This window comes from Ananas comosus, unplaced genomic scaffold (genome assembly GCF_001540865.1).
Source record: "Ananas comosus cultivar F153 unplaced genomic scaffold, ASM154086v1, whole genome shotgun sequence".
Lineage (NCBI taxonomy): Eukaryota > Viridiplantae > Streptophyta > Magnoliopsida > Poales > Bromeliaceae > Ananas > Ananas comosus.
This window is the reverse complement of record NW_017893350.1, coordinates 84,258-101,930: the sequence shown is the minus strand read 5'-3', so window position 1 is coordinate 101,930 and position 17,673 is coordinate 84,258. Positions and strand designations below refer to the sequence as shown.

The 17,673-nt window shown below is 39.4% G+C and overlaps 1 protein-coding gene across 3 annotated transcripts in view; it reads right to left on the bottom strand.

Moving 5' to 3' along the window:
* Positions 1–4,673: 4,673 nt before the first annotated feature.
* LOC109705743 (monocopper oxidase-like protein SKU5) overlaps positions 4,674–17,673 on the bottom strand; it is a 45,889-nt gene continuing 32,889 nt past the window's right edge. The window contains exons 5-9 of one of the 3 annotated variants that reach the window (XM_020226520.1): positions 8,713–9,076; positions 8,178–8,228; positions 7,693–7,771; positions 5,338–5,537; positions 4,674–5,061 (exon numbers count right to left, since the gene is read on the bottom strand). In XM_020226520.1, the coding sequence (XP_020082109.1) occupies positions 4,944–5,061; positions 5,338–5,537; positions 7,693–7,771; positions 8,178–8,228; positions 8,713–9,076 (812 nt within the window). In that variant the 3' untranslated portion in view covers positions 4,674–4,943. Of the gene's footprint in view, positions 5,217–5,337; positions 5,538–7,692; positions 7,772–7,862; positions 8,229–8,712; positions 9,077–17,673 lie in introns of all 3 variants that reach the window. The other 2 variants (XM_020226517.1, XM_020226519.1) reach the window with 2 other exon arrangements.

Here is a 17,673-nt window from a genome sequence, read left to right as displayed (position 1 = left end):
ATTTTCTTTAGCAACAAAATATTCTAACTATTTATTATGTCTTTTTATCACATCTTTTGAACTTTATTGAGGAAATTACTTACTAATTTAAAAAATAGAGGGTTTTGAGCTGTGCCATTGGCACGGGGTCTGTATCGTGCCGTTATCTTGTTGGCACGGTACGGTACGGTGGATACGGTGCGTGCCGATAGGCACTTAAAACCTTGGTTTAGCCGATAACTCCGTGGAGGAGTTGGAATAGAGAAGTGAATTCTCAAAATGCGGGAGTTGGACTTCGCTCAAGATCAACTAATTGTCGAGTGGGAGTGCTTCGTAAAAGCCGAGGAAGTCGAATGCACCAAAAGTGCATTGCAAAGGAGTCCGCGAGAGCAAATGGTGCAAGAATCTGCACTTGGCAGATTTGCTCTCGGGGACCGGTCCCAGGAGGGAAGGACCGGTTCCCGAACGTTGTCTACGCGAGCTTGCTCTCGGGGACCGGTCCCAGGAGGGAGGGACCGGTTGCCCCGAGGCTGAGGGCTGTGGCAAGCGCGAGGCAACCGGTCCCTAGGCCAGAGGGACCGGTTCCCGAACACGTGAGATTGAGGAGGTCCCTCTGGGACCGGTCCCAGGCAGGGAGAGACCGGTCCCCGAGCATGAAACTTGCCCAGGCAGGCTGGGTTATGTTGGAAAACTTGGAGATAACGCTCTTTCGTGGATTGAAGTTCGAGAGATGTGCCGCGGTAGGCCATCTCGTGGTTGAGCGATTTGAGATTAGAAGTGGCCATTGAGAGATAAGGGAAAGTGGTCTCCTGGAGACACTTGAATACCGAATAGCCACATGGAGTTGTGGACAATGCTCTCTTGTGGATTAAGAATCGAGATATGCCGGGGTAGGCCATCTCGCGGTAGAGCAAGGTCCAAATGTGATTGGAGCACTCGCGATGGGTCAATGCACCAATGATATTGCTTCTAAGCAATGCCGGTAATTTAATCGGAGTGTGTTCCCTGACAAGGTGTGGGATGCAGAGAAGAGTTCTTGCATGCCAGATGGTGAATGGTGTTGGAGCGCGTAGAGTCGTTGAGCTTCGACTTGCGCACCACCAAGGATGACGGAGACTCGTAATGCACTTTCGGAGTTTCGCTTAGCAAATGTGAGTGAATCTAGTCTCACATCCTTCGTAGTGGGCCATTGGGTGATTCTAATGAGTAAAAGGCCACTCCGAGATGGAAAAGTGCATTGGAATCTTCGATCGCTCGATAAAGCGAATTGGAGTATTAATTGGGTTGAAGTGAGTTAGTTTCGGAGACGAAACTCTTCTAAGGAGGGGAGGATGTAAGGTACCGGACTTCTAAAACTATTAAGTTACGGTGTACATTCGATTGGAGAGCTATTTGAATGGTTCCGGTGAAGTTCGGTGAAGTTCGGGAGCTATCGGGCGTTTCGGTGCGCGTAGGTGCGGAAACGGAACCCAAAAGGCTAGGTTGGGCCATGAGCTAAATCCGGCATAGCAAGGATGGAAAGATGATGAAAACATGTTTGAAAACATGTTTGGAGAGTCTCGGTTCGATTTGAGACGAATCGGAGGTCAAACGAACGAAAACGAGCGAAAATGGAGCGAAAACGGACGAAGCTGAAAATTGGCTAAGTCTGGGCTGGAGGTCTCTCTGGGACCGGTCCCAGGCAAAGAGACCGGTCTCTCAGAGACCGGTCCCTCATGCAGAGACCGATCCCCGAACCCCGAAAATGCCCAGTTCGGGCTGTTGCAAGAGAGGCTTTGTTGAGGGGTTTTCTTGCAAATGTTACATGGGTTAAGTGTATAGAGAGGAGTAGAACCTCTCTCTCTCTCTTTCCCTCACCGTTTCAACCCCAAAACCCTCCCTCTCTCTCTCTAGAAAGAAAAGAAGGGGAAGAAGAAGAAGAAGAAGGAGGAGAAGGAGATGGTGGAGAAGAAGAAGAGCAAGGTGGAGCTTCATCTTCTCATCTTCTTCCTCTCCATTGGGCTAGCTTGAGAGGTAAGCTTGCTACTCCCTCTCATGGTAGATCTCTAGAAATAGGTCTAAATGCTCTAGAAATGGTTTGATTAGTGTTCTAGCAAGCTTAATAGACGTTTAATGCTTGAATCTAGAGTTCGAATGGTGGTTTTTGCCGTAGTCGCAAACTAGGGCTCAAAAATGAGATTTTTGTAAATAGATGGGTTTGATCTCAAATAACCCCCTGGAAACCTAATTGATAGGTAACGAAACACGTTGGCGAAGACGGTTCGGCAATCCGACGAGCCGTTACAAAGATATTGAAGAAACGGACGCTTGGAGCTTCGTTTCCGCCTGGAGGGCCGAGGCGACGTCCATAAATCGTGAAATTGGGTCCCGAGCATCGTAACGGCGAGGCGAAGATCGTTAGCACTTGAAACGGCAAAGCGACGCGCTCTTGGAGAGCAACTGTGAGATCGGGCCCAAACGGGTGCCGAGTGCCGCGGGAGGCCGATTGCAAGTGACGACGAGCAATCGGAACGCGAGTTAAGGTGGGTTGTGTTTACCGAAGCGACTAGGTCGCCCTTTATGTCTAAGATGATTAAGAATCCACGTTGATGCATATGAATGTAAATGAGGCATATAGATGATGCATATAAATGTAAATAATGCATGTTAATAATATGATGTAGAATACATGCTAGTGATAACGCAAGTGATATGTATGTGTGCATTGGAATGTATGCTAGGTGCATGTAACATCATGTGAGCATGTTAGATAAGATGCATGTGCATATGGACTCGATATGACAAATAGGATATCAAGTAGATCGAGTGGCATTAACCTAGTGTTAATAAACATAGGTCGAACATAGATGACATTGAACCTAGTGTTGTTGAACCTAGGATAAATAACGAGTGGCATCTAACCTAGTGTTAAAGAACATAGGTTGAGTATGAACCTAGAGTCGGGATCTAGGTGTGTGGCATCTAACCTAGTGTTAAAGAACATAGGTTGAGAACTGAACCTAGAGTTAAGGTAAACCTAGGTTGTGAAATTGAGGCATTAGACCTAGAGTCAGTTGGACCTAGGGTGGAAAGTGCATTGGACCTAGATAGGTCAATAGTATAGGGTTGGATATGGACCCTTGACTTGTGAAGTCGATTCCGGAATCCCAGTACTTGTGAACTCAATAGTTCTTGGACCGCGGGTGTATGCGGCGATGTTCCTCTCCCACCGGAAAGAACTTTGAGGATTATGACTAAGCAAGAACAAAGAGCGCTAGGGTGTACGGCATGTTCCTCTCCCTATCGGGGATCTTGGCTATGGGTGTACGCGGCTATGTTTCCTCTCCCACTAGCGGATCCCTGACCACGGTGCACGGACCTTCGGGCGGACCGTTGGGCGATGTGGTTCTTGGCTTGCAGGCTGAGGTGCATGCGACAGGATCCTTCACCTCGAGCCGGGCAGAGCGCGGATTATCCGCTGTTGATTGACTCGAGGCCGAGTCGGGTGGCTAGCTGGAATAAGGTAGATAGAACCTTGAGGGCTAGTGGTAAATGTGATAACCTAAGGTAGTAGAACCTTAGAGTTGGATGACATAAGCTAAGATTAGCGAGAGTGATTGTAGAATCAATAATTCTACTAGTTGTTGCATATATTCATGTTGCATATATTCCTGTTGCATATAGCATAGCATCGTTGCAGTCGTGAGGCAAAGCAAGGTAAAGTTAGTTGCATGTTTATGATATACACATCTATCTGTTTATTGGACTAACTTGTATTTGTCTCCCTTGGATCTGTTGGTCGAGCTCCTCCCTTGGGTGGCCGTACCCACTGGGAACCATGGAGTTGGTTCTCACCCCACGTTGTTTTGGGGTTTTACAGGTTCGCACGTGAGCGGCGCGGCGGCGCGAGGCAAGGGCGTAGCTCCATAGATAGCGCCCTACCCCCAGAGACTAGAGCTAGCAGTATCCCGTCGACGTAGCTTAGGGGTATAGAAAATGAAAGCAAGCAATTGTATCAAATTGTAATCAATAAATGTTGTAAAAACTTAATTGTATTGGAAGTTGAATGTAATGGAATTGTGATGTAAAATGAATGGATGTAATATTATAGGATATGTTTATGTTGATTGATACCTTCCTGATGCAATTCTGTTTGCTGAGTACTGTTCCTGATTGGAACCTTTGTATTGTACTTGTTGCGACGCCTAGGACGTACAGGAAAAACTGTCTGTTTGGCGGTCTGTTGGCGTGCCCGAACCGGACCAAATCTGGGAGCGGTCGCGGGGCATGACAGTACCTCTCATCAAAATTTTATGAAATTCAACACATAAAATGTCGCATTTTTTTTGCAAAAAAAACCCATAACTAATCAGTTGCCCTCTTGTGGTTTCTCTCCAAACCACGCTTTTCCAACGCAAAATTGCAGTAAGATTTCTCCCACCACTTGCGGCGCTATTAGATCTTAAAAGTGGCAATTTAGTTTCATTCAAAACCGTCCATTTAGACAGAAATAATCCAACTTTTTCATAATTTATATTTAAAATCTCAATTTCTACATTGACCTTCAAATAAAATGATTAATAACTCAGGTAGATTCATTTCTCTAGACAACAAGTGACCGATGTTGACGTTCAACCTAAGTGGTTCATAATTGTATCTCAAATATTTTAGAAACCTTCAACCCATTGAAAATAAGAAAGGAATTTATGAAGGAATTTGCTCTCAATTAACAAATAACCTATGCACCCACACCAAAAATATTAGATAATGCAAATCGTACAGGAAATGACCTGATGAGATTACTCCCATCAGTACCAAATTCCGAGATACAGTCGAACAAGAGTGAATGCAGAGCAAGGCCTAGACAAAGTTCTTAATTTAGAACTATACAACAAAAGTTATATGTTAAATCTATTCTGTGTATCTTCGACCGGCCCCCTACAGTATATTGCCGTATACAACCTCATCAGGTGCATTTTCGCCTGTTAAGAATTCAGTGAGGGAGAGATGAAGAGACTTGATGATAATCTCATCTTTATGAACCTCTTGACAGAAATGGAACCAACTTCAATGTCATTTTTTTTTTCCCCCGATATTGTTTTTCTGCATGTTGTGCCATTCATAAATTAATCACACAAAAGTCTCGAAAATCTTACAACCAAATGCTAAACCAAGCTATAAGCAGCGGAATCGAAATCATTCTGCATGAGTTTGCAAATGGCGATGCTTCGGAGAACCTAAATTTGTGGGATTGCTCTCTGCAATGGAGAACACAAAATACTAACTATAACAGAGCTTTTAATAGAAGTATTGCAACAATTTTCAATTAAAAAATTGATCTTATATAAGAACGTCCATAAGGATAAATTAGAAACTCACTTCTGTAAACTTGAGAGCGCACCGCAGAAGATAGCATTGTCGGGCAAAGGAAGCTCAGTCTTATTGCTAATCTCCGGGTTGACCACACTTATATATACTTCCTGTCCCAGGTACCAAGTGTTGAGATTCTCGGCTCTTAAATTCCATATCCCCACATTGTCAAGATACACTAGAATGGCGGTCCATGCTCCGGGAAATACCTGCACTTTGAATATGTGCTTCATTCACATAATGAAATGAAACTATTGAGAATGCTAGAATGTTAAGAAAATAAAAATAGAATTCAAAAATTATTAATTCCTTAAAAAGTTCTATGAATTATATGATCTTTTTTGTGAAAGAAGACAACATTAGATTAGTTACGTGAAGACAATTAAAATAACACTAGAATTAGAATTGAAAACAAGTGGATGTCTGAACAGGAATAAGTAAATATATGAATGAATATGCTCAGGTTCTAGCAGCCTGATTTTCATATTAGATATGGTTTTCATATTTAGATATGAGAACTACTCCCCCCCCACCCCCCCACCCACCACCAAAAAAAAAGAAAAGAAAGAGTCAATAGCAGTGAACAAGCTTAGCTTAAAGAAATACCAGTACTAATGCTGATTCGGACTGTCTGGCGTTAAAACCTGGTCGAAATTTAGTTAAGGTCCATTGAAACAATTTGGACTTGGATTCAGTAAAACAACTATAACTAGGTGCTCTGGCATCCGTTTTGGATGTGCAGCCCCAATCCGGAAAGAACTTTTCAAGCCCAACGCCCCAGGGTAAATTACTTCACAATTGTTAGTGCTAGTAGGCTAGGTCGTTACATGTACCACCTCTATATGCTTTAGATCACAACATATCCAAGTCCACCTGTTTCTTAGATGAAACCTTAATCAGCCTTCCACCTTCTATTGACTCTTTTTAACTAAGCAAATAACCTGGAGCAGGAAAAATAGAGAGTGGCTACATAAAATTGGGACTGATAAATTACTTGTTAGAAACTGAAACGTAACTAGAGAGCTCATATGAGAAATTTAAGTTTTAAAATTTATTAAAATAGCACGAAATAGAGCTTATCAAGTATGAAAGGTCTTTGGAGCCATTAATAATGACATTTGATGAAGGCACATATAAGTGGGGCTGACCATCCATAGTGACCCTAATTGTGGGTTTTAAGGTTGCTCAGCCTCTTTTCCTCTGTCTTGATCATAGGCATGTCAATGGGTATAGATAACCAAGATTTTATCTGAACCCAAACCCGAATGGGGCGGGTTTAACCGAAGCTAAATGGGTATATTGAGGTTTTTTATTCGGGTTCTATTTCAGGTTTGAATTTTTACACCTCGTCAAGTTTGGGTGCAGTTTCAGGTTTCAATTTTTTCTTGAGGGTTTTGGGTTTTGCAAAAACCACCCCCATACCAACCCATCCCTACTTGATCAAATTACAACCGTGCCCATTAGCAATTACATAACCTCACAATGATGTCATCAGAATTCTCAAAATCCCGCTCATCTAGTAGGGTAAGCCATTTAGAATCTTCTCCTAGAAGATGGAAAGTAGCCTTGAATAGCTACATGTTAACGAAATCATGTGCTTATTGATGATGTAGTAATGTTTGCAATTCACAGGGCTTGAGAAGTTGGCAAAAACTCCAAGAAACATGTAGTAAAAGCCTAAAAGGGATTATAGGTTGATCCACAATAAACAAAGGCTTTAGTCAAACTATATCAACACCAAGATATAATATAGGCAAAACCCTAAGATATACATATTATATAGAGCCTACTTAAAGACATAATTAGTGGCAAGTTCACTGAAAACAACACAAAAGTCAAAGCTGATCCCTGAAAAATATTATTAGGGAAATTCTGTTTTAAGTTTTAAAAAAACCACATATTTTAACGTCCAAGCAACTGAAGGCAACATTTTAACTCATATATTTAGAAGGAGACCAAAATTGAAACTAATTTCCAAGTCATATAATTAGGGAAACATTCAACACACTTACAAAATTAGAGTAAACAGCTCAAACATTAAATTGATGGCCATTCCATCCAACTCTTTATAGTGCCTTATCCATGTACATTGCACATATGCCACTAGTTATACAGTGTAAAATTTAAAGCAACCTGTAAAATGCAATGGTTTACAGGAAATCTTTTTTTATCCCAATTTCTTTTATCACACTCAGATCTTTTAGTCGATGGTGTCCAGAGAGTAATTAATGTAGATTTTAGAGTCAGAGGAAGTTTAGTCCCCTGAAAAATGAGAGGCCTAGCCAAACACATTCTCCTAAGCTCTTGGCCATCACCACAAGCATTACATAAGAAAATCAAGTTCAATGAATACCAACTGAATACCTGCACTGTGCTTCGAGCAACCCCATCCCATTTGTTGTATGTACCTCGGCTATTCTCCGTCCAGGTTCCAAAATCCATTCTGTAACAAATTCCAAATTATGCAAAAAGGAAAAAGGATCAAATTCTCCTTAAATACAGGCTGCGAGTGTGCTCAGTAGTTTGAATATTACCCCACAACAAAGAAGGCGTAGCCATCCAAGTGGTAGCTTTGAATAGTACTCCCATTGTTCTGGAATATAATTTCCATAAAACCCTTGTAAGTGCCATTTATAATGGATGTGTCAACTTTTGCAGGTCTATTCATCATATGGTTTGGGAAATCCAACTTATACACTCCAGGCACATTAAATAGCTGTGCAAGCTTTAAGGGTGTCTGAGGGGCAATATAGGAAATACCATTCAAAGTAGTTCGTAACTGCCCATTTATAAGCTCAGGAGGCCTATTCAGTAGTGCATACACATCAGTGACAGTGATCTGACCATACCGAAATGATCCCTGTGGATTGGGTCGTGCAGCACTCGCTGAGACATTCCATCTGAAATTGATTAGACAAGGAATTACAAACTGAAACTATCTTCACTGAGGATACGAATAAACATTTGCCAATGAAATCAAGTTAATGTAGCATTTAGAAACTCAAAGAAAACAAAAATAGAAAAGAGGCGTTACACATGAATCCCTGGAAAATCAATTTTCGTATATACCCTAAAAGAAAAACTATATACCCCTTGATGAGCACTTTCCTACAAAAACATCCTTAAGTTGGGATCTCGTGCAATTTATGGGGGAAGCCGGTTTTGCATCAAAAAATGCTTTTCAAATAGGGCATTTTGAATAAAAGGGTGAATATATGTTTTCTCCAGAGAAGTATGGAAAAGTCATATTCTGCAAGAATATATATATGTAATTAATTAATTTTATAAGGGTATATACCTATGTAATTAGGTAATTTTATTTGTACATGCATAAATTTATTGAATAGACAAAATTGAATGCATATAAACCAAAATCCAGCATACCTGATAGACCTTGCTTGATTCATTGAGAAGTAGGTATCACCCTCGTTCGGTCCATCAGGAAGTGGACCTGAAGCAGGACTAATGGAATTAGAGTAGTGTAAAATACCAACCCCAGTCAGTTTGTCTCGGGTGCTTGCATCAACAAATCGGGCACTTGCCACTATGTAGTAATCATTGCTAGCATTTTGATCCATCGTGACCAAGAAAGAGAACGATTGACCCACATGGATATCCATGTTAGTATAGTTCTGTTGAACAGTGTACGACCCTTCCGTCTCCACAAGGAGCAGGTTGTGATTTTGGATTCTGAAATTTAGACTGGTTGAGATGCCCACATTGTGGACTCTGATCCGGTATGTCTTTCCTGGAATGTAAAAGTAATTTTAGTAAGCTATTCTAGAGAAAAATAATAAAGCTTATAAACTTACAATAGGAAATCGTAATAAAAAAATTAATATAATAGTTTTCAGTAATCATTATTCTCTAAGGCCCCATTTGGTTTGGAGGATAAGCGGGGATAACGAAAGTTATCCCCGCTATTCCGTTTGCGTTATCCCCGCTATTCCGCCAAACGGGGTGATGTTTTACAGGGATATTTTATCCCGGTCAAACATTGCTACTCCCGGTTATCCTAGAATAGCAAAGGATTTGCTATTCCACCATTTTGGTGGAATAGTGCTATTCCAATGCTTAATTTCAAACTTAATTAAAATTACAAATTGCATTAAAACTAAATTATATAAATATAATATGTTATATATTATAATACATTATTTTTATTATAAAATTATTAATTATACTATATTAATACATATTATTTATATTTAAATATTATAATAAATTTTATAATAAATTATATTTAAATATTATAATAAATTCTTTTTATTAAATTTAAGTTTAAGTAGAATTTTAAAAAAATTTATAAATTTATTATAATAAATTATTTTTATTAATTGTTCCCACCCCTATTCTTATTTTAAAAATTTTAAATTTTTGAAATTTATAATTTGTAATTTCAAAATTAAAGTTTATAATTTTAAATTTTAAATTTAAATTTTGATATTTTAAATATTTGAAATTTAAAATTTTATATTTTATATTTTTCAAACTTAAATTTGATCTTACATTTAAAGTTTGAAATTTAAAATTTTGAATTTAAAATTTGAGATTTTAAATTTAAAATATTAATTTCAAATTTTAAAGTTTCAAAGTTAAAATTTTAAATTTTAAAAATTTAAATTCAAATATAATAAGAGGGTAATATGATTATTTTTTATTTATAAAACCCACTATCCTTCTTATTCCATCTAACCTAACGAAACACAATTCTTTTTATTCCCAGGAATAACCTAATTTTCATCCAAACGCAAAATTGATCTAATCTCCGCTTATACCTCAATTTATACATACCTATCCCTAGAATAGCCACTTTTTGCATATCCCCGAACCAAACGATACCTAAAAGCTTAAGCTGGCAAAGAACGGTGTTTATATATTTTCATAGTTAACAGTGAGTAATTTGTGCTAGACCTATATAAGGATCTGAACCATGTCTGAACAGATCGATTTGTTTTGGCTGCAATAGTTCGATTAAAGCAGCTAGACAGAAAGTAGCAACAAAAACAACAAGAGGAAAAGTAAAATTGCCTCTAAATGCTGTAAGACAATCATAGCCCACGATATACTAAGTAGAAAATGATGACAACATCCAAATTTCCAATGTTACGGGAGGTGGTTGGTGCTTTGTTGGCAGTCAAGGTACTGCATAGCGCTGGTACATAAGCCATCTACATATGATAGATATACAATAAAAAGCTATCAAATATAGTAAATACAAAGATACGCGCCAAATAAGAAAAATGAATGACAAATTATTGCACCTTTCACTTGAAATACATATTTATTGTAGTACTAGAAAACTATTTACTATTTACATTAGTAAATTTAGTAACATGGTCCCTATACTTTTCGTTTCGGGCAGTTAACAAATAGTTTTTTTGGGTAAAATGACAGTTCAATCCTGAATGAAGTAGACTGAAATCAGTTAGTCATTTTACAGCTGAAGAATAAAATGATCATTTACACCAGAAGACTTCTTTGGTGGTTAGGGCTATACATCAAAATATGTGAAAGTTCTGAGACTATAGTTGACCAAGTTGTTGGGATAGTACAAGGACTATCCGGACATTATACACATAAAAAATGACTGATCATTTAGCGCCAATGCTCTCTTTAGAGCTACAAAGTACAAGGTATTCATCTATTCTTAACAACACTTCTTGTGCATGATTTACAGGGTTAAACTTTTCTCCCATACAAATTATACAACAAATGTTTTGCATGCAAATATAGAAGAGATAAAATAATGGAAAATTTAGTAACAAAATCTCATTTGGTTATACTTAGTAGTGTTGATGGCACAAGGTGTGTCACTCTGCCACTAGCACAGCACAACATGGCGTGCCGCTATTTGCCAAGCACGGTACAGCATCGGCATGCTTTCGTGCCAACACATGATACGCTTATGTGCCGAAAGATACGCATGACCTCCTACTAGCACGCTTTGGCACGAACTTATTTTAGTTTTTTTTTTGTTCCAATAAACTCTTATAACATTATTTTGAAAATTTTAATCAAATAATTATGAATATTTGCTATATATAGCTTACTATACAATCAATTAACATATTTGTAAGTTTTTTTCGATATAAAGTACAACTATACTTGATGAAGAATAGAAATTATTACAGCTTGGAATCTTTTGACCATATTATAATCTTTCTTTTATAAAATACAAAAAAGATAATTTTAAAATTATTTTAAAAATTATTTGAAAAATTATTTTAAAAAGTATTTGAAAAAATAATTTTTAATTAATTTTTTAAAAAATTATTAGATCTATCAAAAAAATTAAACAATAAATTATATGACAAATAAATTAAATAAATTTAAGTATTAATTGATTTAATTTAGCTTTTAATTTTATCAGTATTTTCAATCTTCTAGCACAAAAATAAATTTTCATGTTTGATGTGCCTCAAAATTTGTTTATTTAGTTCAATTTTGTTCCCCTAATTTGTCAAAAAGTTTTGCAGTACGACAAATTTTGATAAAATAATTTGTGAAGAAAAAATGGATGTCTATAGTGGAGCGGAGAGCTCGAGCCAATAGATCGGGCTTGGGGCAAAGCCCCTTGCGGTATGGATCGAATATATAAATTAAAATTTTGTCCGTATATTGATAAACGACAAAATTAAATTATAATTTTTTGACTTACCAAACCGGTAGATCTTCGATTTGCAATATCTTTAGGGGATGTAGTGTACCAAAGATGCTTCGGATACCTCAAAAGAAAAAAAAAAGCAAATGCCAAAAAAAAGCAAAAAAGCGAAAAAAAAAAAAAGGAGTGCCGCGGCACCCACCCGGGTATTGCGTTGTTTCGCATGATACCCTGGTGTGTGCCGCGGCACCGTAGGGGGGGTCCGAGACCCCCCTAAACTGTGCCCCCTTCTTGGGGGCACGGTACGTGCCGCCTCGTGCCGTACAACACGAGGCGGCACTTTAAACCTTGATTAATATAACAAAATTATAATCTAATTTGATAAATGCAACTTATAATATTTAAAAAGCCAAAATACAATTTATTTGATTTCTACTTTTATAATAAAATTCTATAAATACAGTGCAAAAAAAAATAGTTATACACCTGATATATAAGATAATCTCTCCCTTACAACTTATTGATTATTAGTGATAGGACATCTGATATATATATATATATATATATAGAATTGAGATCCTATGCTTTTAAAAGTACCAAGTTATTGGTGCTTGTAGATTTTTTGCCATTGGATTAAGAGATGTGCGGTTAGGATGACGTGGGCCCCCTAGGATTGAGAGGGTGGTTGGTTGAATAGTATAATCTAACGGATGAAAATGATCAAAGGTGTAGATCTAACGGTAAAAAATTTACAAGTACCAAATGCTTGGTGCTTTTACAAGCACCATAACCGGACTCTATTTTATATATATATATATATATATATATATATATATATATATATATACACACACACACACACACAGAGAGAAAGAGAGAGAGAGAGAGAGAGAGAGAGAGAAGGGCTACTATACTATTATCAGTATAGAGCTCTTAGTACTCATAAGTTGTTTCAATGATGGAGATTCTGAATTGATGATTCACACCGTTAAATATGACATTTTAAACTTCTAGAAAATTAATTTCGTAATTTTTGAAATTATAATAAAGTCTATCAACCGGGCATAAAATGAACAGTCAAAATTGAACGGCATCCTAAAAATGGATGATCGAATCCATCAATTTAAGATCGGAGTTATTGATCTTTATCTAGATAGTAAGTAGAATTTTTTTATCAAAAAATCAACCAATTCTGATTCTTTTACACCGTTAAACTAGCATGTATCCCATACTGGCCGTTAAAAGTTATCAATTTTGAAATCTAAATAGTGTCGGAAAATTATGAAATTTGATTTCTAGAAGTTTCAAATACTCTAAATCATGTTTAACGGTATTGATCGTTAATCTGAAAGTTCTAGCATTGAAATTGACTTATGAGTAGAAAGGCGATCGTACTCATATATACACACACACACACACACATATATATATATATAATTGAGCTAGAATACACCTAGAAGCACCAACACCTTGGTGCTTCTAGGTTTCTAACCCTTAGATCTACCCTTTGACTATTAATAGCTTTTAGATCAAACACTATTCCACCTATCACCATCATCCTACCCCTACATTACTCCATCCATGTAATACACCGGACCTTTGCAAATTACGAGGTTCGAATGTTTGATCTGAGTTCTGACCTATGGCTCGTATTGTAAGGAAGTGAATTCTCGAAATCCGAGGATTGTACTTCATCCAGGACCGACTAATTGTCCAAAGTATACCCTTTGTGGGAGTTGAGAATGTCCAAAACACAAAAAGTGCTTTGGAGTTGAGTCCGCGAGAGCAAATGGTGCAAACCGCATCATTGGGCTGATGATACTCTCGGGGACCGGTCTCTGGAGGTGAGAGACCGGTTCCACTGGCTGGTTGTAGCGGGGTTGCATGATGCAACCGGTCCCTGGTAGGGAGGAACCGGTTCCCGAACGTGGTCCCAGCGGGAATTGCCAAAAATTGGCTAAGTCCTGAAAATTGAGCTCTCGGGGACCGGTCTCTCAGGTGAGGACCGGTCTCCCGGGGAGAGACCGATTCCCGAACGCGTGCGCCCGAGGGAAGCTCTCGGGGAGACCGGTCCCTCCGCGCGAGAACTGCCCAGTGAGGGCAGTGCACAGAAGTGAAAGTTGAGGGACTTTTATGCAAAATGGCTTTTATTTGAATGGGCTGAGCCCTCTCTCTCCCTCACACCCATCTCATTTCACTCTCTCTCACTCTCTTTCTCTCTTGCTCTCTCTCTCTCTCTAGAAAAGAAAGGAGAAGAAGAAGAACAAGAAGGAAAGGAAGGAAAAGAAGAGGAAGATAAGGAAAGAGAAGAAGAAGGAGATCAAGAGGAAGGCTTTGAGCACCTCCATCTCCCTCTCCTCTTCCCATTGGTGTAGTTCAAGAGGTAAGCTACAAACCCTAGCTTTGTATACTTAGGGTTTTTGGGTTTTTATGCTTTGGAATGGGTCAAATGGACCCCAAGCATACTTCTAAGTAGATCAATCCCATGAATCTAGGGTTTTATTAGTGGGTTGCTATATGTGCAACCTAGGGCTCCAAATGGGGGCATTTTGTAAAGTATGAGATTGATCTCATTTGAGGCCTTGTAAACCTAATCGATAGGTGCCCAAACGCGGGGGCGAAGCCGATTTCGCAATTCGTCAAGAGGGCTTGGAGCTATCGGCGAATTACGGTCGTTTCGGCACTATCTTGGACCAAGGAAGGCTAAAGCCTTTTCGTAAAGCTCACTGAGGAGCGTTTTTGGGGCCTCTACGTTGATTAAAAATGGGGGGTGCCATCCCGAAGCTTTCGAACTCCTTTCTATGTCTTAGATTGCATTTAATCTCATCTCTTCATGTTACATTGTAGGATTGCATAGTAGCACCATTCCTTATGCTTTCTAAATGATAATCTAGTGTACTTGGAACGCTTGGTACTAATAGGTGAGGATGGTCGGAATGTGTGAATCCTATGATGCTAAAGATAGAATGAACCGATCGGGTGGTTGATGACATAGAAAGTAGTTTAATGTTAAAGAACAAACGAGTGACATTCAAACATTGAATGATAATGAGTGGTATTAATGTAGTGTAAATGCACTAGAGGTCGATGGACCTAGGGATAGGTGGATCCCTTAGAAAATGCCTAGTGAACAATGAATTTAGAAACGGCTAAATAGCTTGCATGAATGTTAGGAACAAAGGTGTGGAGAGGATTTGATTAGGTTGTTGACCCTAGTTGTAGGGGGTATCTCACTTGGAAAAGGATTAGATCTAGCTCACAGTCTGCGTTTGGGATGGATATAGCCATCCAAATCCCCACATGGAGGGATTGCGTTGAGTACTCCGGAGTGTCGCGCGACTAGGACCACTTGGAGGTCCGGACCACATGGAGTCCGCAGCGTCCCGGGCTTGGGTGCCACTTGGGAGCTCCCTCCCCACTTGGGATTGAAAGGTGAGTTATGGCGAGCCCTAGGGCTGCCACAGATTGGGTAATGGAAAGATTAAAGGTTTTAACAATTATTATACATAGGCTATTCGAACTTGGATCGAATTTGTTAGCATGTAGAAAACCTTCATTATATGATGCATGCATTCATATTCATGATTATGGGCATAGTAGCCAAGTTTCCTACTATCGCATCATTACAGCGTTTTCGGATCATCTATCATCTATCTATCTGTTGTTACTTGTCCCAGTTGGACCTTAGTGGGAGCATCGGCCAGGAGTCGGCGGCCGAGCCCACTGGGAACTATGGAAGATAGTTCTCACCCCACTCTATATCTAGTGGTAGGTACAGGATTGCCGAGAGAGGACCGCGGCAAGGGCATCGCGCCCGATCAGTGAGACCGTGGTAGTGTAGTAGCTTTCCTTTTTGCATTAGTCACCTATGTATTGAGAGAGATCATTGTAGGTGAGGATTTGAGAGCTATGTATTTTGGATGAAAAATGTAATCATTTAAAGATAATGATGGAAATGAGAATGACGGAACTATTGTAATAGTTAGCAGAGTACTCTTTTTATTTCACTTGTTTATCTTGTGGATCGCTTGCTCTTTGTATTTGTTGGCACTGTTTGTGCCCTTGTGAATGTGTATGCTTAGAATTTAATTTCCTGGGTAAATTCTTGTACACATTCTTGTTGTTAAGCCTTGGGCGGACAGGGGAGGTGCTGTCCGTTCGGCGGCCCGTCGCCGCGACCGAACCGTGCCAAATTGGTAGTGGTTTCGGGGCGGGGCTTGACACGTATCCCGAGATTTATGGTATTTTAAGTAGCGCTAAGGCCACCAAAGAGAAGGACTTAGGCTGCTCTCGGGTTGCCTCTGCAGGGCTGTGTACCGGTACAGCCTTGATGGTTGTACCGGTACAGCCTTAATTGTTGTACCGGTAGTCCGGTACAGCCTTGATTGTTGTACCGGTACAGAAAGTGTACCGGTACACCTTGATGGTTGTACCGGTACAGATGTGGTGAACTGCCAACCCGAGGCTCGGGTTTGCATTTTCGCAAGATTTGTACCGGTACACTTTCTCGTGTACCGGTACACTTTGGCAGATTCTGAACAGTTTGAACTGCAGGGGTGTTTTTGCAATTGTAGCACTTCTATATCATCACCCACGCCCCTTTGCTACTTCCGTGAGCTTGGGAACAGAGGAAAGAAGGTAGGGGAGCCCTCCACTCCAGCTCTTTCATTTTCTTTTGATTTTTAGCTTGGGTTTTTGAAGTTAATCTCATCTTTTTGCTTCTTTTCTCCTTCTTGGTGCTATTTCCACCATGGGAGAAGCCCTAGCTTGGTGTTTGGAGCTTGTGGCAAGGAAGAACTTCAACCCTAGCTTGCTTGGAGCCCTGTCTTGGAGCACTTGAGAGGTTAGTATCTTGTTTCTAGCCTTTGTTTCATGTTTTGGTAGATTTTACCCTTGGGAACCCTAGATGTGAGACTTAGGGTTTATTATGGGGATTTTGGATTTGTAGCTTCTTGAACCTAATTGATGAGTTTAGAACTTTTTTTAGGTTAGATTAGAAGGCCTCTAACTCCCTTTTGGAGATCGAGAGAGCTATCTTCGCTTTCGGTGAGTTTTCTTCACCTTAGCTTGTGTTGTTTAATGATCGAGCTTACGATTGTTCGTAACGTTAGTGTATCCCTCCTTTTGTGACCTTTAGGGTACTAAGAGAGTGGTGGACACCTTCGTCAGAGCAAACAAAAGGTTTCGAGAAGTTTCGGTGGGTTTGACTTCATGAAACCGGGGCAAATTGCCCCCTATGAGTGTTATACTCGTCGTAACGTTAATATTCATGCATATTCATGCTAGATAGAATTTCTATGAATTTTAGAATACTTAAAATGCATGCCTTATGTATTACAAAAATTTCACTCTATATAGTAGAGCATTCTGGGGGTTTTTGCATGCAAGTGAGAGTATTCATGTTAGCAATGGGGAAACTTGTCTCCTATGTTCAAAATGACTTAAATTATGTATTCATGATCACCAAAATCATGCTTGGACTTGTTGGACAAAAGTGCCATGAAGGGGCACTTGAGCTAGTAAACTATGAAACTGCAACATAGAGACATAGTGATAGGCCATTGGACATCGACTATATTCCGTGTTTTAGACATGATGACATAGTGATAGGCCATCGACACAGTTGCTATATTCTATGTTTTAGACATGATGACTTGAGACTTGAGACTTGAGACAGACATATATGCTTACTTGCCTTTGTGCTCATTCGCACATGCTTGTGAGGGTCACTCCCTACAAGC